Genomic DNA, 25,882 nt, shown 5'->3' on the forward strand with positions numbered 1-25,882 from the left:
TCTTAAGACGAATTAATTTTACTGCCTAGCTTTTTTTTTTTTTTTCTTAAAGAAGCACTGATATATATATAATAAGTCCTATTATTCATCTTGTATCAGACAAGTGTTTTATTTATTTATTTATTTATTTATTTATTTATTTATTTACATAATAAGGGTTATATATATATAAATATGTATATGTATCTATATTTATTTAACTTGCTTAAACAACGTTTCCCTCAGAATAATACGATATAATAAAAACGATCGATTGAAGAAGAAAAGAAAAAGAAAAATAAATAAATATTAAGATCTAAGAGGGAGGTGCAGTTGTGGTAACATCTGAAACAACAGGATTGTTCTTTAAGGAAGGAAGATAACCAGCGCCTACGATGGGTTTCGTGCCACGATCGACCATTTCAACCTTGACGGGTAACTTGTAGGAGGCTAAACGGAAGGCGTCCTTGGCGATTTCCTTACGCATCCCGGCAATTTCAAAAATGATACGATTGATAGGGACACGACAGGCCCAATATTCAAACGCACCTTTACCTTTACCCATACGTACTTCATTCCCTTTACTGGTGACTGGAATATCTGGGAAGACTCGCATCCAGATCTGTGAGCCCTTGATGGTCTTCAACTTTCTTTTAAGTAAGTTATGAACCGCTGTCAACTGTCGTCCTGTCAAACGTGCCCCTTCCTTTATACGTAGACCAAAATCGCCAAATTCAACTGTCGTCCCCTTTGTCGATCCACCGACAGGAATAGGAATCTTGCCCTTCTGTGCCTTTCGGTATTTAGTACGTTTGGGTGAAAAGTTGGATGCCAAGCGAACAGATTGTGTCAGGGCTGCAGGGGGGTTCAGTAGTGTTGTCTTGCTTGACAATGGTTGAAAAAGACGAGTGACAATGTCAGATGTTGTGTTGATTGTGCCCAACATATTTCTTCTAACTGTTGTAAACATCCTGTATCTATGTCTTTGTTGTTGTTGTTTTTCTTTTAAGCTAAATGTTTCTATTAACAAAGGATATAATAGGTCTAAAAATAATAATAATAAAAAAAAAAAAATAAATTAAAAAAATAAAATGGACTGATGGGAGCCTTGTTTGGCTTTAAAGTGTACAAATATACGCACATATTCACTTATTATGGCGGGGAGGAGCTTTTAAACTCCGTACAATAAAATCGACTACTGCTGTTTATATAAATGATAACTCTTGATAAACTTTTGCTTAGAATGAACAAAACTTGTTGAAACAATGTTAGCGTATTTTTTTTTTATGAATATTAGAATAAAGAGGAGTGCAAACATAAATTATATATATAAGAATAGACTAAATAATGAATATTACTTTTCTTTATTGAATTATTCATACTTGCTAAACTTATCATTTTTATTTCTACGTATACAGGGAAATTCTATATTTATTAAAAAGTGCATTGTGTCATTTAGTTTGTTCTACTAGTTTTTTTTTTTTTTTTTTTTTTTTTTTTTTTTTTTTTTTTTTTTTTTTTTTTTTTTTTTTTTTTACAAGAAAAAAAATGAAGTTATGATGAATATGATGCTTTATTTAGAGTTGGGAGTAAATAATAGGGGATCTTTTATATACAAATGTAACGTCCTATTTATATAGTAATAAATAGATCAAATGGAACAATTTAAGCAAGTTTAAGGGAATGCATATTTTGAGGATGAGAACCAAGACCATTAGCATATTGTAATTCACCACTATTATTATTTTTTATAAGCAAAGATTAGACTCAAGTTAAAATTTTAAATGTACTTTTTTTTTTTCCTGTTTTACCTAGTCTCATACTCATACATATCAAGTGCAACAACACAACTTTCACGCACAACTCTTTCATGATCTTCTTTATATTGACTTAAAATTTCAAGTACTTCTGGTGTAGCTATAGATCCTAAAGCTTCAGCTGCTTCATGACGAACCATATCAATCTCAGATTCATCTTGAAGACATTCAGTTAAAGCAGGGACAGAGGCAGGATGTTGTAATTGACCAAAGACATAAGCAACTAAAAAAAAAAAAATTATTTAAAATGAAAAAAAGACAAAAAAAAAAAAGACCTCTTCTCATTTTTACCTTCATGACGGAACAAAGCACTCTTATCTTTTAAGCCTTTAGCTAAAGCAAGAACAGCTTCTACACTACCAATTTCACGCAAAGCAAACATGGCTCGATAACGTTTAAATAATTTAAAATCAGGGTTAGTTAAGATAGCTTCTAATTCTTCTACTGATTTTGTTTCAGTTGCAGGTGGAGCAGGATCTACTGAGCTATAGGCACTTTTATTTGTTTCTCTTTCAGCCTTTGTCTTTGGATCATTTTCATATTTGATTCTATCAATCGCAAGTTCACAGGTTTCTACAACTGCAACACTTTTATCATTCAAGTATTTTTCAAGCACAGGAAGTGATTCTACAGATCCAATAGCACCTAAAGCTTCAGCAGACTAATAAGGATGATATGACACCGTGTTAATATATATATATGTCTATTTATATAGTATCAACTATATATTTATATACATGTATACCTCATGACGAACAATTTCAGGCTCATTCAAGTCTTCTAATATTTGAGTAAGAATACCATTAGCACGAGGATTACCAATCTGACCAAGACAATAAGCAAGTTCATGTTTTAAAAGTTCGGAATCATCATTGAATGCTAATCATTATTATTATTAAAAATAGGCTTACTTTATTCCCATATATTTCAAAAGTTAGTTTACCTTTAGCTATAATGTCAATAGCTTGGTCCGTAGCTATATTCTTGAGAGTAAATAATGTTCTAAAGCGTTCAGCAAGTTGAACTTTGCCAGAAGTATTACAAAGTGAGTCTTCAAGTTTCTTATAATCCACATTAGCAAAATTGGTCATTTTTTTTTTGTGTTTTTGTTTTTGTCTTGTTTTATAGACAGACAAAAATAAAACAACTTTTTATATCTTTTAGATCTTATTTAAAAAAAAAAAAAAAAAAAAAAAAAGGATTTAAGCCACCTTGTAATTTTAATCTCTCACTCCACACAAAAGGTGAATACATAATCAGATTATTTTCCCCGCGGATAATGATGAAAACAATAAAAAAAAATTATGATTGCGTTAATTTAAATCTGACACAAGTTATCGTCATGAAAGGTAATTAAATAAGGAACAATGTTCTAGAGACTTACTTTATCATCACAGATAGTAATAATAGAATTGACAAGTTAATAACACACGTCATCCATAACATGTATATTTGGGATGGATTATAAATAAATACATCAAATAATGATAAACTAGAGATCATTAGGATGGATAGCCAGTAACAATCATAATGAAATATTCAGCTTCTTTGATTACATAAAGAAGAGATAGGATAGCAGTTAATTGATAATATGAAAAAAGAAAAAGTCAGGTTAAAGATGATCATTACCTGTTACAAACATCAGATAATAAATAACGATGATTGTTGTTGTACTGCTGTAATTTTAAAAATTATTTGATAAACACTCGGATTTTTAAAAATAAGAAGCTACTTGTAGTGACATATAAAAATCTTTTTTTTTTCTCTTCTTTTCCTTTCTCTTCTTTTAATTTGCAAATAAAAATGAATGACCTCTTGGGCGATGAAATACTTGGTCATCCTGGATTAACTATTGAACAACAGAAAAAGATTGCTGAACTTCAATCACAAGCTGCTAATCGATCCTTATCTACACCATCTGCAGAACGTTTCTCTATGAAACAACCCACATGTTCCCTTTATGTAGGTGAATTAGATCCTGAAATTGACGATAATGTTTTAAGAGAACACTTTAAAACTGCTAAAAGTATACATATCTGTCGTGATCATGTTACTGGAAGAAGTTTAGGCTATGCTTATATCAACTTTTACAAAGCAGAAGACTGTAAATAGATTATACAAATTAAATAATGATCAAAATAATAATCCATTTTTACTTAGGTTCTGATGCTTTGAAAAATATGAATTATTCATTAATTAATGGTAGACCTTGTCGTTTGATGATGGATGAAAAAGATCCAAATAAAAGAACTACTGGAACAGGAAATTTAGTTATTAAGAATTTACCCATCTCAGTAGATGAAAAATCTTTATATGATACATTTGCTCAATGGGGTAATGTTGTTTCTTGTAAAGTTATAAAGAACCCTAATGCAATTCGCTGTTATGGCTATGTCAATTATGATTCAATTAGTGCTGCTTCAAGAGCTATTCATTTAGTGAATGGGACATTTCTTTTTGGTAGACAAATGTAAACAGGAAAAAAAAAAGAAAAGAAAAAAAAAGAAAGAGAAAATAACCCATATTCATGAATGGATATTTATATACATTTATATATTTTTCCTTTTAATAGTGAAGTCAGTCATCAGGTTCCCAAGTCTGAAAGAGAAGCTTTAGCGAATGAGCAGAATATGAAATCACAAAAATTTACAAATATTTATATCAAGAATATTGCTCTAGATGTAACAGAGAACGAATTGCGCGAATTGTTTGGTTCAATTGGCCCTGTATCTTCCTTATTAATTCAACGTGATGAAATTAATATTTCAAAAGGGTTTGGATTTGCTAATTATGAATCTCCTGAAGACGCAGAAAAGGCGATTGAAAAATTCCATAATTATGATTTTTATGGGAAAAAACTATTTGTCACTCGAGCACAGAAAAAGTCTGAACGTGAGGATGAATTGAGACGTCAACATGATTATCAATCACGTATAGAGAAAACACCAAAATACCAAGGGGTTAACTTATACGTAAAGAATCTAGCTGATGATGTGGATGATGAACGATTAAAGAAAGAATTTGCTCGTTATGGACAAATCACAAGTGCCAAAGTGATGAGGGATGAAAGAACAGGTATGTCTAGAGGATTTGGATTTGTTTGCTTTGCATCACCAGAGGAAGCAACTGAAGCAGTTGTGCAAATGAATGGTTGTCAAATTTCTTCAAAAGAAATTTATGTTGCTGTTGCACAGCGTAAAGAAGATCGTCGTCAGTTTCTTGAGTCACAGCTTGCACAGCAGAAGAATTTCCTAGTTCCTCTTTCACCACGTCCATATCATCCACAACAAAACTCTTCATCTGGACAAGATGCCAAGTATTCCAGTGATAACACTATTTCTACCCTTAACTCAAATGATACAAGTAACCCATATGAATTAACATTAGCTGGTTTAGAAGCCTATTCACCGGAAGTCCAAAGTCAAATTTTAGGTGGACGAATTTATTCAATCATGTAAGTATTTTTTTTTATGCGAAACTTTAAAACTAAAAAAAGAAATTAACCTCATTTATGTCTAAAAAAAAAAAAAAAGATCTAATACATATCCTCAAGAAGCAAATGAATTAACAAATGTATTGCTAGAACAGGATAAAGCTAAGCTAATCCAGCTTATCAATGATCCGTCTAAATTAAAAGAAAAAGCAAAGGAAACCATTCTATTACTGTATTAGAGGAAACATGGCTAAAAATGGACCAATAAGCAACTATAGTCTATATTTGCATATTGTGACCTGTAATTCTACTTCTAGCCACACACACACACACATACGCACACAAAAGAAAAAGGAAAAGAAAAAAGGAAAAAAAAAAAAAGAGACATATCATACATGTGTATATTTTAAATTTCTTTTGTTAAGGTTATTATTATTGCTAAACATAACATATAGTATACCATATAACATTATATTGTTTCATTTAATATATTTATATATTATACAATAAAAAATATTAATAATGTATATCAAGCTTAAAATTTCTTTCTTTCTTTCTTTCTTTCTTTCATTTTTTTGGACTCTTTTTTATTATTATTATGACGTCAAATAAACCTATATCGTTCACAACTACAAACGAAGGTATTCAAACAAACAGACAACAACCATCTATACCTACCACCTCTACTTCAACTTTACCTGTCTTTTCTACCGCTTGTAATACAACTGTCAAGATCATTCCTCCTAGAACAGCAAAAGAACCGAAAACATCCACTAGTCATCCCATTAAGTAAAGAGATGACATTTTATTTATTTATTTATTTTTTATTTTTTTTCCACCACTTGCTGAATATGTTATATATTTATTTATATAGTATTAGTTGGGTCATTCCTATTGATATTTTGAATTATTTGTCGACTACAAAAGGATTTCCCAATAATCTTGATCTATATGATTTTCTCGATCCTAATGTAAAAGAGAAATGGCTTAAGCATGATGAACAACAAAAACAACTACATTCAGAGTCAACGAATCGACATGGGAGAGGCAATTTATGCCTAAGTTCCTGTCCTGGTAAGAAAGTGAGATTGACTGGACCTGTAGGTGGTAGAGCAGCTATCAATCGTGATTTAGATATGGATTTTGAACGTATGAGAACGGTCGGGATTACAATGATTATTTGGTAATGCATATAGATGATACTATTTTATATTATATATGCCAGCCATGTATCGTAATGACATTTTATGATAGCTGTCTAGGCGATGATGAATTAGCATTCTTGGGCGCACCTTGGCCAAAATATATCAAATCAGCAAAAGAACATGGTATGGAAGTTATAAGATTACCCATGTTGGAAGGACGTTGTCCGAATACACTATTTGAAGTGAAAGAGATAGTGAAAAGAGTGAATATAGAAATATATAAAGGAAACAATGTACTAGCGCATTGTAGAGGTGGTAATGTATACAACATGATCATCATCCCCTCCTCTTTACTTATGTGTCTATATTAGGTGTTGGTAGAGCTGGATTATTTGCAGGATGTTGGTTATTAGAAAACTTATTATGTAAAGATGCAGAAAGGACAGTGGCAGTTTTAAGACAAAGACGAAGCTCAAAAGCAATTGAAACTTATATTCAAGCAGAATATTTAATTCGTTATTCGATCACTGTGAGGCATCCATTAGGGATATCATCGATGGTTACTGAAGGGGCAATAGTACCCTTTGAATTCGAAGTAGGCCCTCCTTCTCTATCGCTTATTGCCGAGCTGGAAAAATTCATATTAACTCATGATTCATCACAACAACAAAATGATGAAATCATAACTGCTACCACAGAGATATCACCACCGACTGTAATCATTCCCAACACTATCTCTTCAGATTCTTCTTCTTCTTCACCTACTCAAATTCGTAATACAGCAAAGTTATTATATTCACCAAGATATTAACAAAAAGTATCATGCATACATCGTATATAATACAAAATCTTACTTTTTTCTATTATTAGTTTCATATATAACATGCCTTGTATAATAGAGATTAATATAATTACACCGTATGACATTTTTGAATACTGAATTAAATAAAAAAAAGAAAAAAAAACTGTTAAATTACATGGTAATTATTATCAAACTATTTCAAATGTTAGTAAGAAGAACATTAGCCAGTATCTTTATTCTTTCATTCCAAAGCAATTATTTATCTTTTCAATTTTTTTTTTTTTTTTGCTGTATTAACACATTACACTAAGATTGTTATCAAGCAAGATAGCTAAACAAAATCCAAGGAGATGAGGTCAAATACATATAGGCAAGCCCTTCAATTTAATTGGCCAAGCATGACAGCTTTGATCTTATCATCCAAGTACTTACCTTTCTTTGCCAAGTTTTAATTTATATCGCTTTGCCACATCACTGCCAACTGTTATATACATGATGATGTAATAATTGTATTAAAGTCAAGAATGACTAGATGATATAATGATTATTAGTTGTATACTTTAGGTATACAATATTATTTGATTTTAGTTTATAAGACATTCTTGTGTTATGAATAAAAATAACAAATATTGATGTTATAAAATAGCGAATTAATCAAACATAGAATAAAGAATGACTAATGATAAGGATCCATGTATTGAATACATTAGTTAACTATATACAATAGTGTTATTGATCTATGCTAAACTATCTATAATAACTCTATCCATGTTGAGTACTACATTGTTATACGTGTAATAATATTTATACATGTATATATTTTTTGAGGGGGAATTACGAATAAAAGAATGTTTGACACATACTATATGCTTTCCTTACTAAGTTATTCGCAAGTATAGACAATATTTGATTCTGAGGGAAAAGAACAAACACTTAATATGATCTTGCTGACTGAGATTCATTTCCAGTCAGGGGAAAAATAATAAATGTCGCTATTCTTCTTTTAACCTTTCCTCATCATGCAAATGCTGCAAAATTTATCTGTTCTTCAGAAGATCTATTTTGTACTTGTTTTGAACTCATTGATAGAAGGTTTGAATATACATATTTTGTTCTGTCTTCTTTGACTTTTTACCTGATTAACAACATGATTTTAGTTAATGCATATTATTTTTTCATTTGCATTTGTATCTTTTTTTTTTGTGAAACTCAAAAAGTGAGGAGATAAACATGTTAGCCACCTTTTGGAAAAAACTACAATTTGATACGCAAACAGATAGAATGTGTAACATTTCAGTTTTTATTGTTTATTCTATGTCTCCCTTTTTTTTTTTTTTTTTCAAAGGGAATGATAAGACTTCTTTAGAAATTTTATAATACGTAAAATTCATTTATAAGAAATAAAAAGGAAAAATAAAAAAAATACAACAAAAAGTAAAAGGAGAAAAGAAAAGTCATACACTTGTATATTGCAAATTAAAGGAGTAAACAATAATAGATGCATGTGTGTGAAAAAAAAAAGAGGTCTAATATGTTCTTCTTTTTTTTTTTTAAAGTAAAAAAAAAAGAGAAATAAAATACTTTTTCATGTTTTTCTTTTCTTTATTATTATTTAGCACAAGAATATTCGTATACGTTGCCTTTTCTTTTCTTTTTTTTTCCTAAAGTTAGAGAAAGTCAGGGTTATGAAGTGTGCTCAAGTCACATAGCTTGGCTTACTTGAGAGTGTAGAACTGTCCGTTTATAACATGGCTAAAGGAGAGGGCCTAGACTCTCTTTTGGTTACTACATGCATATCCGCCTTCACCTTGGGTTATTGCAACCTTAGATAATTGATGGGACCTTATCGAATTTTGACTGCTCAAGTTTGATTTATTTCCAAAGGAGGAGGGAAATAAAAAGGATACTTGGGGTTGGAAATTGTAAACCTGTTCCTTTTTTAGGGAGATTAGCGTACTCTTTGTCTGCACCATTGAAAGGGCTTATCTCAAGGTTTAGTTTTTCTGTTTTTCTTTTTGGAGGTTTTTCCTTCTTTTTATTTTTATCTAGTTGCTGTTTATAAAATAAAAATAGATAAGGATGCACAGCTTACGTTTCTGACCGTGGTTTTTTCATCTATTTATTTAGTTGAAGAATCCCAACTTGTATTTACTGTTAAGTCAAAAGTAGATGCTAGGGGTCAAAGAAGGGACATTCTCAGGTAAACAATAGTCAAGTCGTGCACTTCATATATCTGGATTTCTTCCACTTCGCCACGCTACAGGTCAGAATGTTTAGCCCGGCTTCCAATGAAACTTACATCCAACTGTATTTTTTTATTGGGTTATGGGGTGAGGAATCCTATCTTTTTCTTCTAGCAAGGCTTGGGCCAGGTTGGACTTTGCCAAGTGTCTACTAGTCGAAATTGGTCTATCTTTCTTGAAGAGGAAAAAGAAAAAGAAGAGATCAACCTCTATACAAGGGGGATTGGTTATAATTTTATTTTTGGGATTAGATATGCTTTCACCTTCTCGTGGTTAATCCTGTTAGTATCAACTCTCTTCTACTAAAGAGATTTGAGAACTAAGAAAAGCATAAATGCGTAGTAATTTATTATTATTATTAAAAGTTATTCATACAATTCAATTTTTCCTTTTTTTTTTTTTTTTTTTTTTTTTTTTTTTTTGGAAACACGAACAAGCATGTTCTGGGCTCATTAATTAATTAATTTGTCTAATAACAAAACATTAAACTCAATTTCTTTTTCCAAAAATAACATTCTAACTACAAAATATTTATAGAATACGACATTTAAGTACAACAAACTACAGCGGATAATGTTTTGCAGATTGTAAAAACTAAATCTTAACTTTATCCCTTTGTAGACTATAGAATGTAATGAAATAAAAAAAGGAATTTTTTCTTTTTATTACTATTACGATGACAGGATAACATGAGTAAATAAATATAGTATCTGTAAATATAAATACAATGGATATAATAATAAATAAAAAAAAGGATATATAATAAATAAAAAAATGCTAAAAAAAATGAATGGATAATTAATAATAGACCTAAATTAATCGTGTATTGTAGTTCTTTCAAGTATAAAAGAAAGATGCTCTTGTGCGGCATAGCTTCCTTTACTAGCAGCAAGTCGATACAAATCATCTGCTTTCTTTATATCTACTTTATCGACAAGACCTCTTCGATAAAATTCCGCTAATTTAAACATAGCTGTAGCTTCATCTTCTTCAATTTCTTCATCCAAAAGCATCATCATAGTAGAAAAGATTTCTTTTTGTTGGTCTGCTAATGAATACGACTTATTTATTAACTCACTATACCAATAGAAGGCTTGATTCAAATCTTGTTCAACTCCAAGACCATTTTCATAGCATTGAGCAACATCAAGATAAACACGATATCCAAAGTCTTCATCTTTGGCAAATTGGATAAGAGTAGCAGCGGCTTCTTCTTTACTGGCTTGAATAGAAGTTATATCATCATTGGCCCAACCATAAAGATGGTATCGTGCAATCATCATTTTTGATAAATATTGAAATTCGAGTGGCGCATGCTGATGTGCAGCTTGAAATAATTTATAGGCTCGAGTACGACTATCGATGTCATGATGTAATATACGTCCAAGGTTGTATTCTGCTTGCCAACGATAAGGTGCATTCTTATAAATTTCAAACAACTGAACAGCAATTTCATACTGCTCTAATGCAATTATTGGATCTGGAGGAACAAAGATACCATGCTGGTGATAGATACCAAGGTAATAAGTTGCTGTAGGATGTCTCTGTGCTGCAGATCTACAAAATAGATCATATGCTTTTTCGAAATCTTGTTGGATAATGATATATTCATCATCATCATCATCATCTTTATTCTCTTTTTGATGAGTGTCATCTCTTTCTTCTATATTTGCTTCTTTACCACGATGATAGAAAAGCCCGAGCTCAAATTGAGCCTCACGTAAACCAAGTTCTGCAGCAAGTTGAAGTTTAGCAAAGCCTTCTTCTTGTTCCTCTATACAAAAATTTTCATTCAAAAACAATGTTCCTAATTGAAGCATAGCCTCTGGAACATTCAAGTCGGATGCAGTTCGCAGGTATTCAATTGACATGCATATATCAGGTGATAATAGAAATGAATGAAGGTCATCGTCCTCCTTTGGAATACCCTTCAAATAGTATAATCCTAGATAATAACAAGACAGTCCATGATTTTCAGGATTTGCATTAACAGCCAAATCATAAAACTTGAAGGCCTCAATATCTTTATTTGATGCTGAAATACGTCCCTGTGCATACATTTGCGCAATACGGTAGTAAGCTTCAGCATCGTGTGTCATCTCAGCAGAGCGGATGTACCATTCATATGCAAGTTGATCATCTTTATCAGTGCCAATCCCATTTTCGTAACATTGACCCAATGTGTTATAAGCGTGAACACAATTTAATTCATTAGCACATATTAAAAGTTCCTAATAAATAATAATAAAAGAGAGAGAAAAAAAAACCCCCCAGAAGTTTAGCAATTAGAAATTGAATTATGTATGCTAAATCAATTTTTATTTTTTATTTACCTGAAAACCTTTTTCTGGATTTAACTCAATGCCACCATAACCCTCTATACAATAACGTGCACAAAAGAAGCGGGCAAGAACACTACCTTGACTTGCAGCCTTTTCAAAATACTCTAATGCTGCGGCGTATTGCTTTTGTTCATACCAAGCCTCTGCAGCGTATAAAGTGGCATTCATATCACCCAAGTGTGATGCTCTTTCAAAACATTGAATTGCTAAATTTTTCTCATCCTCTTCACTCTGGAATCGAGATTCATTCTCTTCGTTATCTTCACAAAGACTAGTTTGCGTGCTACTTGGGGTAGGCGGCAATTGATGTGTTTCGTTTGTAACAAGAGGAGGAGAAAACTTAATTTTTGTTTTAATACAATTATTATAGGCCTTCCCCAGGATAATAAGAGATTCTGTATCACCCGCATCTCCTGCTAGATGTAAATACCTCAGGGCCTCCTCAAGACATTCTTGTTGTTGCATTGGTGCATTCAAAAAGGGAGCATCTAGCTGTTCAAGATATTTTTGTCCTATAACACGCATGGCGAATACATGGCCTAAGGAGGCAGCCTTCCTTTGATAGTGTAGTTCCAACTCATGATCATGGTTCATGCTAGCCATTTGCGCTAGCATCCATGCACTTTCAGGATGTGATTTGGATTCAGCCAATTTAAACCAATCAGTAGCTTTATGCTTATCGACTTGTATCTCATCATATTCACCGTGAAGATAAATCATGCCCATACGATATTGAGCTTCTGTATATCCTAATTCGGCACTCCTTTCAAGATAAGTCAGTGCTAAACGAATATTAACAGAGATACCCTCAATAAGTCCACTCCCATATATATCGGCTAGGTTAAAATAAGCAATACGATCGTTGAATTCTTCAGCTGATTTTCGAAACCAGAAAACGGCCTGAAGGGCATTTGCTTTAGTACCAGTACCGTTCAAATAACAGACACCCAAGGGTTGAAATGCATCAGAGAATTGATATTGAATAGCCAGCTCAGATAGTATATTAAATGCAACCTCAGGACAAATAGTTTTCTTGGTATCAAGTAATTCTTGAAGACCTCTAGCATTAGTTTGTACAGAAGGAATATAGCCTAAAGCTAATCTAGCTACCATCATTCGAGCAGTCATTCCCGTCTTGTTCTGTTCAATCTTTGGTTCTTTAGATGCTAATAGATAATAGTCATAGGCAAGGGTTAAATTGTCTATTTCATAATATAATTCAGCAGTTGCGGAATAAGCACTAAAAGAGTGGAAATAAAAAGGAGCAAGTAAAGAAAGAAAGAAAAAAAAAGAGAGAGAGAGAGGGAACAAGAGTTACGTGAGTATATCATCATTAAATAAAATAAATAAAAATAAATAAAAATAAATAAAAAAAATAAATAAAAAAAATAAATAAAAAAAATAAATAAAAAAATAAAATTAACAATAGTTATACTTACTAAGGGTAACCTAACTTTGCAGCCTTTAAATAATATTCTACAGCGATATCTAAATTTCTTTCTGTGCCAGTTCCTTTATGGTAACAATCTCCTAAAAATGCCATTGCTTCAGCATCATTTTTTGCAGCAGCTTTTGAAAGTAAATCGATTGCCATATGGAAATCAGTGTTTAGACCGTGTCCAGTTAAATACATCTTGCCTAATTCACGTTGAGCATAAGTATTATCTCTTTCAGCTGACTGTTTTAGGCATTGAATAGCACTTGTCCTATCTTGTTGAGCTAGTTGAGTAAGACCTTCATAATGATGAGTTACCATGAACTGTAAATAGATACGAGCCATGTAAGAGATAGACTCATGGATACCAAGGCGTGCTGCCTTTTGAAACCATTCTAAGGCTGTTTCTAAATTAGGCTTATTATCTTCTTGGCCAATTCCTTTATAATAGCAAAGACCCAAAGAATGCATAGACATAGGATGACCCTTAATTGCAGCCTTTTGATACCATGGAAATGCGTCCTCTGGCCCCTTAAGTGGTATTACCTGATTAGACATCATATATGCAACCTATTTCATCATATTTAATATATATATAATGTAAATTAATATAAATATATATTAATTACCAAAAATGTGGCATCATTATCACCACCTTCTGCAGCGATCATAAAATGTTGAAATGCCTTTAGACGATCGATATCGAAAAGTTCTGGGATACCTTCATCATAGATTGACCCTAGCCAATAATGAGCATGGGGATTACTTGATGTCTCCACCAAGTTTAAGAGCATTTTATGTGCTAATACAGGATCATACTGAATACCTTCTATAGCCTCCCGACAAAGATGATATCTTGCTACAGATAAATGTGCAGTTTGAATAGATTGTTTATCTTTAACAGGATCACCATATTTGAGAACATGGCTATAAAGACGGAAGGCATCCGTGTGTCTGGCAAGTTTTTGTAGTAAAAGCGCCTGATCAATTTGTACATTGTACATATATGGACTGTCTATCTCAGCGGCCTTGGCATAGAATGCTAATGCCTTCTCCAGATCAATATCAACCCCGATACCGTACTCATAGCATTTCCCAAGAAGGGCCATAGCAGGAACATCTTTACCAGTAGTAGCAGCACGTTTATACCATCGAATTGCCTCACGTTCATTTTTCTTAGTCCTTTGTCGACTGTCAATTGAGATGGTTGTGTCCTGGGGTGGTAAAATGACATTCCCTTGTTGATAGAGTTGACCAAGCACTCGCTGAGCGTAAGGAAAGCCTGCCATAGCAGATTGCTTGATGAGTCGAATTGCTTCCTTATGATTCCTTTGTCTATCAAGACGACCGAAATAATAGACAAGACCAAGAATATATTGCGCTGCGTGATTATTATTTTCAACGGCAGCCTTATAATGAAATAATGCCATGTCATTGTTTTGTGGAATACCTTCTCCCTTATCGTACAAGATCCCCAACTGAACATGTGCACGGCTATTTCCCTAAATAATATATTGATAAATTAAATTTTTTTTTAAAAAAAAAAAAAAAAATACTAATATATACATATATGTATGTATTTTACTTTTTGTATGGCTTTCTCCAGCCATTCAATTCCTTGTACATAATCATGTTCTATTATTAGTCTGTCACCTAAAGCAGCCTGAGCATCTGGAAACCCTTGTTGAGCACTCTTTTTATAATATTCTTTTGCCTTTTTTAAATCCTGTGGAATATCAAACCCTCTTTCATAATGAACACCGATAAGGAACTGAGCATACCTAAATATATATATATATATATATATATATATATATATATTGTATATATTCAAATATAATATTTAGTATTAAATAATAATAATAATAATAAATAGCAGAACTATATACGTATATACATATATATTTATATTTATCTATTTACATGTTATTATTCTTGGCACTTTTATGTAAATAATTTAATGCTTCATTTGTATTTTGTTCAACACCCTCACCTTGAAAAAGCATTCGAGCTAATGCGCATTGTGCTTCAGCAATTGTAGTTAGAGTAGACTCATTGATTTGCATGCATTCACTCGCTCTTCTAAAACATTCAAAGGCTGCTGTTTTATCTACCTTTTTCCCAATTTGAATACCATTTAGATAACATTGGCCAAGGGTATAGTAAGCCTCACATGATGGATTTGATTTCAATAAATCGAATCCACGGTCTATATCTGTAGTCACGCCTAGGCCAGAGATAAGACATTTAGCAAGATAAACAATGGCTATATGATTACTGTCATTTATTAAAGAGAATGAAGTGTATTGTTCAAGAGCATTATAAAACTGAGTCCAATCGAAAGGATCATTCTGTTGTTGAGCTCTTTGATATGCTTCCTTTATGATGAGATGTGATTGTTGAGGATATGTGTTTAACATATTTAAAATATCCTCGGTTGAGATTGCATTTATTAAATGCTTTCTATTATTATGGCTGTTATTGTTTTGATTAAAGAACTGATGAAAAGGAGATGAAGATGCTGTTTGTGTAATGGAATCTGAGACAGGATACAAAGATTTTCTAGAGATAGTCGATTGGTCAGTGATGTCGGTGAATGCGGATGTATTTACTTCAATTTGAGAGAATGGATCGTTCGATAAGGTTGTCCAAGCAACACTACTGATATTACTTTTATTTGAATAAAGACCTGCATCGCTAGTTGAGTTACTACTAATGACAGATAAATGCTTTGTGGTAATTCCACTATGACTGTTTAATACACTAGAGGGTGAATTTATACGTCGAGGTCTTTTTAATTTTAATGGGTCGTAATAAGGTGAAGGAGAGAGAGATGAAGGTTTATTAAAGCTTGAAGGACTCGATTGCATACTTAATGGCTGAGTGATACGATGACTATTATTTTTACTTTTTAAGTTTGTTGTTGTTTCCATTGTTGTTGTTGTAACTTGGTTTTCAATTATTTTATCTTTAGGTAATTCGTGTTCAGTTGTCGTACAGGAAGACGGAGTTGAGAGATAGTTATCTGTTACTGTAGTAGTAGTAGTAGTAGTAGTCAACTTCTTCTTCCTATTTGACCTTAACACTGCTTTTAGATGGTTCTTTCTTTTCTTGTTATGATTAAGAGATAAGTCATTATGATAATTGGTATTGACTAACCGAGAATTTGGATCGTTACTGCTTTTACTATGTTTTGCTCCCATTTAATTAAAGTTTTTTTTTTGTTATACTAAAAAAAAATAAAATAAAAATATAAAGGTTGGGTAGGGGTAGAGAGAAGCCTTATTGTTTTTTGTTTGTTTGTTTGTTTAAATAGATATTATATAGAATCAAAATAAACGAAAGAAAGAAGAAATGAGTAAAAGAAAAGCTGATTTTCTTCTTGAATTTTTATGCTGTAATATATTAAAAGTTGAGATCAGGTGTATCTCTGCAACTTGAAAAAAAAATGAAATTTAAGGGGGTGAATTTATTGTATGTAAATGTAATAATGAAGTAATTAATATATATGCTTAAGCATATATAATTGTTATATATAATGAAGGGAGATTAAAAATAGGCTGTTTTAAAAAGAAAGGACAAAAAGAAAAAAAAAAGGAAAAAACAAGAAATGAAAGAGAAAGAAAAAAAGAGAATAAATAAATAAATAAATAAATCTTCCCTAATTTGATTAAAAAGGTTCCTAAAATGTATATTTGAGAATAATAAGCATAAAAAAAAATACAACTTCCTTCAATAAATTAGAATTCGTCTAACCTCAATAGAGCCCATTATTTTTGTGTTCAACAATTCTAGTTCGCTATTGTAGGCTTAATTTTGTGTTCATTATTATTATTTTTGGAGATGAAATAGGGTACTTTTATTAAAAGAAAAAGGTAAGAATCCAATCCTTTTGATTAGCTTATTAACTTCTTCTGTAGACAATAAACTCTGCTTATTGATACAAGCCTATCTAAAATGGACCCTAAATTTATTTTAATATCTATACTTCTCCGTTCTTGTGTTATGCTGTACGTATCATCTTTTTTTTTCCTCTTCTTCTTCTGGGATGCTACTCTGTGATCATAAAATAGTAGTAATGGATCATGTCATTATTGTTTTTTGTTTTTTATTTTTATTTTTGCGAGTTGTCAGACCATTTTTTTTTATTGTTATACACGTCCTAAAGAATAGAGTACACTTTTAAAGAAGAGATCAAATAATTAGGGTTTAGAAATATCAATAATACTGTTAAAAGGCAAATAGTCACTTAAATTGATAGCTTTTTAGAGCCTTTTTTTTTTCCTATTTCTTAACAAACATGTCTGTGTAAAAAGCGTAATTTCTTAATATTATTTATATGCACAGATCTTTTTTTTTTATTATTATTACTATTAAATACAGATATGATTTAACGTAGTTTATTGCTACGAATCTTCATTACTACTACTACTACTAGTATCTTCAACCCTTGTTCTATGACCTTTTAAGTTATATAAGACTGCAACATCATTAAAAGAACGTTTTACTTCATTTGTTAACTATTTATATATTAAGAAGGATTTTAATCAGTTTATGATTACATAAACAGGTATCTACAATTACCTTTTTTATATGCCCCTCTTCAACTAATCTATTAAAAACAATCTTACTTTGTGATTGTTCTCCATAGTCAAACATCAAACTAGAGCGTACTTTTTCAACAAGGTTTTTTACATTATTATACATGTGTGACGAAAAATGTTTATAATAGTGATACATCTCGCCTTTTCTACTACATTCACTACCAAGATAAAATGTAACTGAGCTCGGTAAATCGTCCGAAGAAAGTTTTATTTGAATCTTTGCTGGCTTATTATTTCGGCATGCTTCACATTTTATAATATCATAACAATCAAATAGTGTAGAAGAATCTTTTTGTTTCCATATTGAATATGTATCGATTGCTTTCTATTATTTGATTATGTTGTATTAATTGTATGCATATACATATATATATATATATAGTTGCCTTATTGTTGTATTATACCTTAAATTCAGGAAGCCAGACGTCACTAGTTACCATTGAATCTTTATAACCTTGTATTCTTTTCATGACCGTATTTTTAGCTATACTATATTGAGCATGTGTTGCTAATATATTGAGATTTACTTAGATAAAGAGAGAGAGAATAATAATAATAATAGTAGTAGTAGTAGTAAATATACTTACAAATATCGAATGTAGGGTTCAATATTAATTCTATCAAGTATTGTATATAAATTTCAAGCTGTCTTCTAAAAGATAAGAGTCTTCTCTTACTGAACTCAGCTACACAATACAATGTAAATTAGTTATCATTTGATTATAATTAAAACGTGTTGTGTAATTTACGTGGCATTTCCATTATAGCTAATTCGGAATCTTGAACAGTGGCTTTCTCACCATCAATGATATCGTCATCTACAATAAATTCATCATTGTCCTCATCCTCATCAGTACATGTGTCACTATCAGTATTCATATGAATTGAATATTTTTCAATAGGGCCCTTCTCTACTACATCATATTCTGATAATTTAGATTTTCGATCTATAGTAATAATAATATAAGAATATTACTTGTCCTTTTTTTTTGTTAATAATAAAAGACCTTTTAACTTCTTTAAGGCTTCACTATAGCGTGATGTTCGTCTACCTCGTGTTCTGCTTTGTAATATGTCTATAGATACATTAAGTATATATGAATATATACATATTTATATATTATTTTTGCTTTTGCTTTTGCTTTTTTTTTTCTGTACCTGATTTATCAAGAAAATTTAAATCATCTTGAATATCATCCTCTTTGATAAAAGATATGCATGTATCAGTGATTTAATATAATATAGGCGTTATTGTATAACTACCTGATCCTGATACATTATCTTGTTTGGAATACTTTTCATTTTCTTCCTCTTCGTCGCTATCAATAATAAGTCTTTTTCTTGTTGGTCGTTTTTTCTTGTGACTCAAAACATCTTCTTCTTCTTCTGATATAATTAATGATGGTTCATCTTTATTGCCTTCAGAGATCGTATCTAATTCAAGATTATCATCATCGATCTCGAATACTTTTTCTAACATTGCTACATCATCAATATACTTGTTATTAATCTCGATTGCTTTTTCTGACATTATTGATTTATTACAATTGTCTTTATTTGACGTTTGCGCACTAAATAATAATAATAATAAAAAGAAAAGAATAGGGTTGCCATAATTGTACATTAATTATAAACATGTCTGTTTTTGATAAAATTGCAATTATATTTTGTTTGTTTGTCTGTTTGCTTGCTTTCATTTTACTTTTCCTCATTCTGGATAGATAATACTTCTAAACTACTCGAGATATCTTCATTTTTCTGTTCATTTTTTTCTTGTACTTTAAAGTAATTCAATAAAGTCTTTTGTCTTTTTTGACTTGGTTGTTTATTTTTTGACATTACTTGAAATAATAAGTAAAATAAAATAAAAAATAAAATAAACTAAAATAAAATTAAAATAAATTTAAATTTAAAATTAAGCTTAAGCTTATTATCTCTCCTTATTGTTTTATATAATAGAATAATAAATAGTTTTTTTTTTCTTTTTCTTTTTTAGGCTTCTTTAAACATCCAACCACCTTTGCCCATGGTATCTATAAATTTGGAATCAGCCTTTTCAATCATCTTTTTACGCAAGTCACCATAAATTTCTTCTCCAGCAACAGAAACAAAATATTTAGGAACCCATTTCTCTTTCCTTTCTTCGCGCTCCTTTCGTAGGACGCGTTGTTGATTTTCAATTGCAGATTTTTCACTTGAAGCAGTAGCATAATCTCCTGATTTAAGCGCTTGAGATACCTTTTGCCAAATACGACGAGATTCTAATTCGTCTTGTTCTTCTACAGGTCTAACATAAGGCTTGGGTTTCTCAAGTATATTTAAATCAAGAAAATTCTCTGTCTTTTTATTCTTTGTGATTGTAGATTTACCCGTCCATTGTCCTTCAATAATGGTAGGACTTGTGAGTGATTCATGAGAAATAGTTGCCTTGAAGTGATGAATTTCTCCAGAAATCCATCCTTTTGTAGTATATTCAATAGAAGCAAAGAAACCACTTGTAGAATGAACAAATGATGTACCATGTAATTCAACATAAGGAGCTACACATACACACACACATATATGTATATATGTATATATGTATATATGTAATAGATTGTAAGATATTTTGTATGTATTTTTATCCTATTATACACACATATACACACACAAATATATATATATACATATATATTCATATACTACTTTACCAGCATACCAAATACCATTGACTGATACGGATGGTAACGTAAATAAATAAGTTTCATCAAGTTGAGTTAATTTAAGTGTACAATAACCAATTTGATCTACCAACATTTGTGTTCCAGAGAAACGGGTCTTTTGTCCATCATGACCATTAACACTAATGCCTGCTTCTTTATTCTCAATGTAAAATCCTGATACAGGAGGGTGATGAGATACTTGTTCACAAACAATACGTGTATGATCATCCCATTTACAATGAAATTGTTCACCAAGAATAGGATTAAAGGGCTTCTTCTCCCATTCTCCTTTAGGTACACGACTAGAGAATGATCCATTTAAAGAAGAAATAAACCATTTAATAGCTGCATAGAAGCGCTCCTCTGCACTATTTGATTTTCCAATTTCACACAGCTATCATCATAATAATGTATGTTTAATATTTTATTAAGAGAGTCAATAAACACAACTTACAAGTCCTGGTTGATCAGCCCAAAAGGAACTATATAAAAAATGGAATAATATAGATTAAGGACAATCCTTACATGTACATGTATATTTAAATGAAAGAAAAAAAAAACTTACGAATATTCTAATAAAGAGATGGGGGCCAATAAGAATGAAGGACATGTTAAATTAGAGAGGTCACCAGTAAAAGAAGCTAAAGTCTTTAAGAAAGAAGAAAAACTGCCTTGTTGATCAGCAGGAATGCTTTCAAGTGTATTATCTGATGCAGTCATGATGAAGTGAAAAAAATAAAATAAAATAAATAAATAAATAAAATAAATAAGTTTAGGGGGTTACAACATATTCACTGTAATCTATCTCCTTTTTTTTTTTTGTGTATGTGTGTGTGTGTGTATTCATGTGTAACTAACAATTTTAATTCGTCATTAAAATAAGTTTAAATAGTAACAACCCCGGATTCCCTTCATAATATCAAGATTTTCCCGCCCAGTCCAATGATGGGGATGTCAGCGGGGTATTCAACAGTGTTATTGATCGCATAGGAGACTATTCACTGCTTATTTGCTAGGGGGAACCTTTTATTATTTTTCTTTCATGTTTTCCTGTATTTAATTTATATTATGAAGCTCTACAAAAAGTACTCTTGCTACTTATATCCAAAAGAAACAAACTACATAGAAGTGTATTTCCTTTCCTACCTTCACTTTATTATAATCAAAAAAAAAATACTCATCAATATATTATTATGATTTTCTATTACCTGTTTCCCATAAGACAATACATTAACCGTTGTAGCTAAGCAACATTAAGTTATATTTATTAAATACTTAATCATTAATACTCTAAATTTAGGCTTTTAACTGTATAAGTCTTCCTATTTAAGCAACTTTGAGTGATTGCAAGCGTCTTATATGATGAAGTTAATTAAAAAAAAAAAGAAGATTCACTTTAACTTGACTTTTTTTTTATACCCTTTCAAAGGTTGATACTTCATAATTATTTTTATTTTTATTCTTTTTGCTTCTGCAGCTAATTCAATTCTATCTAATCACTGATAACAATAAACATTTGCAATAGTAATTTACACGTTTTGTTAGGATAAAGTTGAAGAGATTTTTATCCAGTAAAATAATAAAACATAATAAAAGATGATATCGAATTGCTGATAATCATCTTTTTTTTTTTAATGATGAATATATGCTACATGAGAGGTACTACTATTTACTCTTTTCAATACAAGCCAATTCAGCAAAAAAAAAAAAAAAAAAAAAAATATACATATACACTATCTAGCTTAAATTCGCCTAATAAATTAAAAAAAAAAATATTTATGTTTGATAATAATAATAATTGTGACTTTATATATTATCATATATGACTCCAAAGATAACTGCTTTTCTTTTCTTTTTTGACATTATAAAAATCATGACAGATTCTGCAGAGCTAGAAGAAATTGTTAAAGTAATTCTCCCTTTTTTTTTTATTTATTTCATTCTATTTTGTCCATGAGATTTTAAGTTTTGTCGATTAAGACTATAGGAGAACATCTTTCAAAATTGTCAGATACTAGCACTAAAGATCGACCTGTGAAAAGGCGATCTATCGAATCTGTCAAAAATATAATTATCAGCATTAAAAATAGAAATGATACATCCATAGCGGCGATTTTTTTACTTGAGAAGACATTGGATGCTTTACTCATTTCCTCTGAAAGTGAAATTGAGATGGTTAGAGAGCAAACAGTTGATTCATTAAATAGGTAAATAATAATAAAAAGAGAGAGGGAGAAAAAAAAAAGAAAAGAAAAGAAATAGATTAAGGGGGAGCGAAGGTGAATGCTTATTTCTTTTTTGATTTCATGATCAAAGATTGATCAGCTATTGTGAGAAGGGAGAAATAAAAAATAATTTGATGGAAAAATTGCTTGATCACATGACACAACGTATTAAAAAAGAAACAACTGAAGAAATTCGTGTTGCTTGGATGGAATTGTGCGTTAAATTATCAAAACAATCAGATTCTAAAATTTCAATAAAAATAAGTGAATTATTCATGGATATAATGCAAATAGCCGGTGAGGATCTCTTTGCTGATGTACAAAAGGAATGTGCAAAGCTTATTGTATTGTACTCCAACACTCAGTCTAAATCTGTGGATTATGCCTGTGAACGAATGATTCGCTTAACAATGCCTATTCTTACACATAAGCATGCAGCTGTTCGAGTTTCTGGCATTAAGGTATATATATATATATTTATAATTTGGGTATATGGGCAATAATGATGAATATCTTACTGTTTATATACATAAAGGCTATGGAGGCAGTATTAATGGCATCACCAAAAGGCTTGCATTCATTATTTGAATATAATGAAAAATTAGACAAACAGCCAATCATTCCAGGATTAATTTATGATACATCTGCATTTGTACGAGATAATTTATTTACCGTATTAGGCAACTTATTATGCCAATGGCCGCCTCGTGAAAGATATCAATATGGGGAAATGATATTACCTATTATTTTATCAGGTACATTTGATGAACTACCTACTGTACAGACAACATGTCAAACAAGTTTATCTAAAGTTGCTAAAAGCTGTACACAAGATTTATATGATGCTGGAATTTTACAAGAGATACCCACAGATGAAAAAATAGTTGAAAATACAGGTGATTGCTAAAGAAGTTTATATATAAAAAAATTACTAAATTTGTTTTGTATGATAATTAGGTTTAAAGCATCTTGTTCACATGTGTTTCGAACATAGTCTAGACTATTTACTTCATAGTATCACTGACTTTATCAAGATTAGACAAGAAACTGCCCTTGATTCACTTAAATTATTTTTAGAATATGTGGCCTTGGATGACCTTGTTCGACGAATTAAAAAGATAATACATTATTTGTTTATTGCATATGCTAACCAAATGGAAATAAGCACCCGTGATAGAATTCTTGGTATTATTAATCTGTTATTGACTCAGCTGCCATCCCCTGAATTGTACTTGGATGTTCTACTGCTCAAATTAGAAAAAAGTTATTTGGCTAAAGAAAGTAACGGCTATCCAGGTAACATAACTATTGCTGTTGTTATGGACTTTTTAGAGTATCTATGTAACAAGCCCAATATGACATTATCAGAATCAACACAACAACGTATTCTTAATGCTATCAATAAGCCTTATCTAAAGGAATATGCAGAGGAAGATAAATTAGCTTATTCAGTAAATTTGATAAAAGCTTCCCTTAATAAAACAATTAACTTATAAACTATCAATTATTACTCTTGGCTAAATTCTAAAAATAGTCAAATACAAGTAGTAACATGGATACTTGTATCATAATGATGCTTAAAAACAAATACTTTATTTAAATAAAGAAATATTAAAAGGAAATACTATATATAGTATAATTATCTTTTTATAGACGAATCAAAAGTGCTGCGTAGGTATGACGTTTTGTAATCAAGTTTTAAACGTAAGCAATGATATGTAAACAAGCTTTTATGCACAAGCTGATATTCAAACTATGAACGGCGATTTAAAGTGAAATTCTACCTTGAAGAATTATAGCTGAAATTTTGGAATTTGGAATTAGATTCATGTAATTCTTTTTTTTTTTTCTTTTTTGATGATGATACTGATAATGATGATGTATAGATAGCGGAGTGTAAATTATGCTCCATCTTTTTTTTTTTCCTCTGCTTACTCAATTGCTCACTCACTCTTACTTATACAGCTCATTAAGGAAATGACTACTTCCATCACTCTTCCTTCTGCATGCGATTTTCATATCCATCTTCGTCAAGATGATATGATGCGTATGGTGACACCCAAAGTTGAAGAAGGTGGTGTTTCTCTTGCATATGTTATGGTAAACGATCTATAAATCAGTTTAAAAAAAAAAGAAAATAAATGTATTTTGATCTAACTTTTTTTTTTTTTTTGGTTTCGTTTCCCACATACATACACATAAAAGCCTAATTTACAACCACCTATTAAAACAACAGAGCAAGCAATTAGTTATAAAGCAAAATTAGAAGCACTTGCACCTAATGTCACTTTTTACATGACTTTGTATTTGTCACCTGAATTAACTGTTAACGAAATTCGTAAAGCTGCTAAAGCAGGTATTGCTGGTGTCAAATCTTATCCACGTGGTGTAACAACAAATAGTGAGAACGGTATTGAAAACTATGAAGTTTATTATCCTGTATTTAAAGCAATGGAAGAGGAAGGTATGGTTTTAAACTTGCATGGTGAAATACCTAGTGACGCACAAAAAGATATATGTGTGATGAATGCTGAAGAGAGATTTTTACCGGAACTTGAAAAGATTCATAAAGCCTTTCCCAAATTAAAGATTGTTTTGGAACATGCTACGACAAAGGCTGCAGTTGAGATGGTAAAGAGGTTAGGTGATACAGTAGCCTGTAGTATCACTGTTCATCATTTACAGTTGATTGTTGATGATTGGGCAGGACAGGCACATCATTTCTGTAAACCAGTTGCTAAATATCCTCATGACCGTGAGGCCTTGAGAGAGGTGATCAGATCAGGTCATCCCCGTTTCTTTTTAGGAACTGATTCTGCTCCACATCCTATCTCAACCAAGGAGGGCCCTCGTTCTAATGCCGGCGTTTTTACTACCCCTCTTGTTTTACCTTATCTTGCAAAAATCTTTGAAGATATGGGCTGTCTTGATCGACTTGAGAACTTTGCTTGTCATTATGGCAAACAATTTTATCGTCTTTCTCAAAAGCCAGGATTTGTGGATAAGAAAGTTACGTTAGTTAAAGAAACAAATGTCATTGTCCCTTCATCTTATCAAATTTCTACTACAAAGACTGAATTAGGCTCTGTTGTTCCTTTCTATGCTAACAAAGATATTGGATGGAAGATTGCTTCGAATTTTGTTTAATGTAATAT

The 25,882-nt window shown here is 31.1% G+C and overlaps 9 protein-coding genes across 9 annotated transcripts; 4 read left to right on the forward strand and 5 right to left on the reverse strand.

Annotated features, from left to right (window-relative positions):
• Positions 1-154: 154 nt before the first annotated feature.
• BX663DRAFT_494414 (ribosomal protein L16p/L10e-domain-containing protein) lies at positions 155-1,019 on the reverse strand. The gene has a single exon (XM_051525489.1). It carries the CDS (start codon positions 947-949, stop codon positions 296-298), a length of 654 nt encoding a protein of 217 aa, XP_051386970.1. The 5' UTR covers positions 950-1,019; the 3' UTR covers positions 155-295.
• Positions 1,020-1,533: 514 nt separating this feature from the next.
• Positions 1,534-2,965, reverse strand: BX663DRAFT_494416 (armadillo-type protein). The gene is made up of 5 exons (XM_051525490.1): positions 2,740-2,965; positions 2,542-2,675; positions 2,088-2,457; positions 1,791-2,019; positions 1,534-1,714 (listed from the first exon to the last, which is right to left on the reverse strand). Exons 1-5 carry the CDS (start codon positions 2,885-2,887, stop codon positions 1,645-1,647), a joined length of 951 nt encoding a protein of 316 aa, XP_051386971.1. The 5' UTR covers positions 2,888-2,965; the 3' UTR covers positions 1,534-1,644.
• A 634-nt stretch (positions 2,966-3,599) lies between these two features.
• Positions 3,600-5,254, forward strand: BX663DRAFT_528848 (uncharacterized protein; the record flags this gene model as incomplete). The annotated part of the gene is made up of 3 exons (XM_051530194.1): positions 3,600-3,900; positions 3,957-4,266; positions 4,369-5,254. The coding sequence occupies 3 exons, from the start codon at positions 3,600-3,602 to the stop codon at positions 5,252-5,254; spliced, it is 1,497 nt and encodes a 498-aa protein (XP_051386972.1).
• A 533-nt stretch (positions 5,255-5,787) lies between these two features.
• BX663DRAFT_494419 (protein-tyrosine phosphatase-like protein) lies at positions 5,788-7,410 on the forward strand. The gene is made up of 4 exons (XM_051525491.1): positions 5,788-6,018; positions 6,104-6,412; positions 6,484-6,689; positions 6,746-7,410. The coding sequence occupies exons 1-4, from the start codon at positions 5,828-5,830 to the stop codon at positions 7,183-7,185; spliced, it is 1,146 nt and encodes a 381-aa protein (XP_051386973.1). The 5' UTR covers positions 5,788-5,827; the 3' UTR covers positions 7,186-7,410.
• A 2,680-nt stretch (positions 7,411-10,090) lies between these two features.
• Positions 10,091-16,328, reverse strand: BX663DRAFT_494427 (uncharacterized protein). Its single transcript, XM_051525492.1, has 6 exons — positions 15,120-16,328; positions 14,782-14,977; positions 13,826-14,698; positions 13,201-13,766; positions 11,753-13,001; positions 10,091-11,650 (listed from the first exon to the last, which is right to left on the reverse strand). Exons 1-6 carry the CDS (start codon positions 16,127-16,129, stop codon positions 10,235-10,237), a joined length of 5,310 nt encoding a protein of 1,769 aa, XP_051386974.1. The 5' UTR covers positions 16,130-16,328; the 3' UTR covers positions 10,091-10,234.
• A 1,274-nt stretch (positions 16,329-17,602) lies between these two features.
• BX663DRAFT_548087 (uncharacterized protein) lies at positions 17,603-19,639 on the reverse strand (the record flags this gene model as incomplete). The annotated part of the gene is made up of 9 exons (XM_051531054.1): positions 17,603-17,716; positions 17,781-18,125; positions 18,205-18,308; positions 18,388-18,486; positions 18,550-18,747; positions 18,808-18,876; positions 18,959-19,000; positions 19,064-19,371; positions 19,503-19,639. 9 exons carry the CDS (start codon positions 19,637-19,639, stop codon positions 17,603-17,605), a joined length of 1,416 nt encoding a protein of 471 aa, XP_051386975.1.
• Positions 19,589-21,360, reverse strand: BX663DRAFT_494434 (uncharacterized protein). The gene is made up of 4 exons (XM_051525493.1): positions 21,068-21,360; positions 20,957-20,984; positions 20,491-20,896; positions 19,589-20,340 (listed from the first exon to the last, which is right to left on the reverse strand). Exons 1-4 carry the CDS (start codon positions 21,220-21,222, stop codon positions 19,793-19,795), a joined length of 1,137 nt encoding a protein of 378 aa, XP_051386976.1. The 5' UTR covers positions 21,223-21,360; the 3' UTR covers positions 19,589-19,792.
• An 883-nt stretch (positions 21,361-22,243) lies between these two features.
• On the forward strand, positions 22,244-24,231 carry BX663DRAFT_494442 (armadillo-type protein). Its single transcript, XM_051525494.1, has 4 exons — positions 22,244-22,709; positions 22,819-23,188; positions 23,263-23,623; positions 23,685-24,231. The coding sequence occupies exons 1-4, from the start codon at positions 22,675-22,677 to the stop codon at positions 24,221-24,223; spliced, it is 1,305 nt and encodes a 434-aa protein (XP_051386977.1). The 5' UTR covers positions 22,244-22,674; the 3' UTR covers positions 24,224-24,231.
• Positions 24,232-24,704: 473 nt separating this feature from the next.
• BX663DRAFT_426264 (dihydroorotase, homodimeric type) lies at positions 24,705-25,874 on the forward strand (the record flags this gene model as incomplete). Its single annotated transcript, XM_051522529.1, has 2 exons — positions 24,705-24,827; positions 24,933-25,874. The coding sequence occupies 2 exons, from the start codon at positions 24,705-24,707 to the stop codon at positions 25,872-25,874; spliced, it is 1,065 nt and encodes a 354-aa protein (XP_051386978.1).
• Between the last annotated feature and the right edge of the window lie 8 nt (positions 25,875-25,882).

This window comes from Cokeromyces recurvatus (assembly GCF_025118155.1).
Source record: "Cokeromyces recurvatus strain NRRL 2243 chromosome Unknown BX663scaffold_2, whole genome shotgun sequence".
Classification (NCBI taxonomy): Eukaryota; Fungi; Mucoromycota; class Mucoromycetes; order Mucorales; family Mucoraceae; genus Cokeromyces; species Cokeromyces recurvatus.

Coding starts and splice junctions, on each gene's coding strand:
- BX663DRAFT_494414 (XM_051525489.1), bottom strand. CDS start 949: ATGTTTACAACAGTTAGAAGAAATATGTTGGGCACAATCAACACAACA.
- BX663DRAFT_494416 (XM_051525490.1), bottom strand. CDS start 2,887: ATGACCAATTTTGCTAATGTGGATTATAAGAAACTTGAAGACTCACTT. Junction 2,676..2,739: donor TATTGACATTATAGCTAAAG/GTAAACTAACTT, acceptor AATAATGATTAG/CATTCAATGATGATTCCGAA. Junction 1,715..1,790: donor ATGTATGAGTATGAGACTAG/GTAAAACAGGAA, acceptor AAATAATAATAG/TGGTGAATTACAATATGCTA.
- BX663DRAFT_494419 (XM_051525491.1), top strand. CDS start 5,828: ATGACGTCAAATAAACCTATATCGTTCACAACTACAAACGAAGGTATT. Junction 6,019..6,103: donor TCCACTAGTCATCCCATTAA/GTAAAGAGATGA, acceptor TTATTTATATAG/TATTAGTTGGGTCATTCCTA. Junction 6,413..6,483: donor GGGATTACAATGATTATTTG/GTAATGCATATA, acceptor ATTTTATGATAG/CTGTCTAGGCGATGATGAAT.
- BX663DRAFT_494427 (XM_051525492.1), bottom strand. CDS start 16,129: ATGGAAACAACAACAAACTTAAAAAGTAAAAATAATAGTCATCGTATC. Junction 14,978..15,119: donor AGTGCCAAGAATAATAACAT/GTAAATAGATAA, acceptor ATATATATTTAG/GTATGCTCAGTTCCTTATCG. Junction 11,651..11,752: donor ATCCAGAAAAAGGTTTTCAG/GTAAATAAAAAA, acceptor ATTATTTATTAG/GAACTTTTAATATGTGCTAA.
- BX663DRAFT_494434 (XM_051525493.1), bottom strand. CDS start 21,222: ATGACTGCATCAGATAATACACTTGAAAGCATTCCTGCTGATCAACAA. Junction 20,985..21,067: donor ATCTCTTTATTAGAATATTC/GTAAGTTTTTTT, acceptor TTTTTTATATAG/TTCCTTTTGGGCTGATCAAC. Junction 20,341..20,490: donor CAATGGTATTTGGTATGCTG/GTAAAGTAGTAT, acceptor GTGTATGTGTAG/CTCCTTATGTTGAATTACAT.
- BX663DRAFT_494442 (XM_051525494.1), top strand. CDS start 22,675: ATGGTTAGAGAGCAAACAGTTGATTCATTAAATAG. Junction 23,189..23,262: donor TTCGAGTTTCTGGCATTAAG/GTATATATATAT, acceptor ATATACATAAAG/GCTATGGAGGCAGTATTAAT. Junction 23,624..23,684: donor AAAAATAGTTGAAAATACAG/GTGATTGCTAAA, acceptor TATGATAATTAG/GTTTAAAGCATCTTGTTCAC.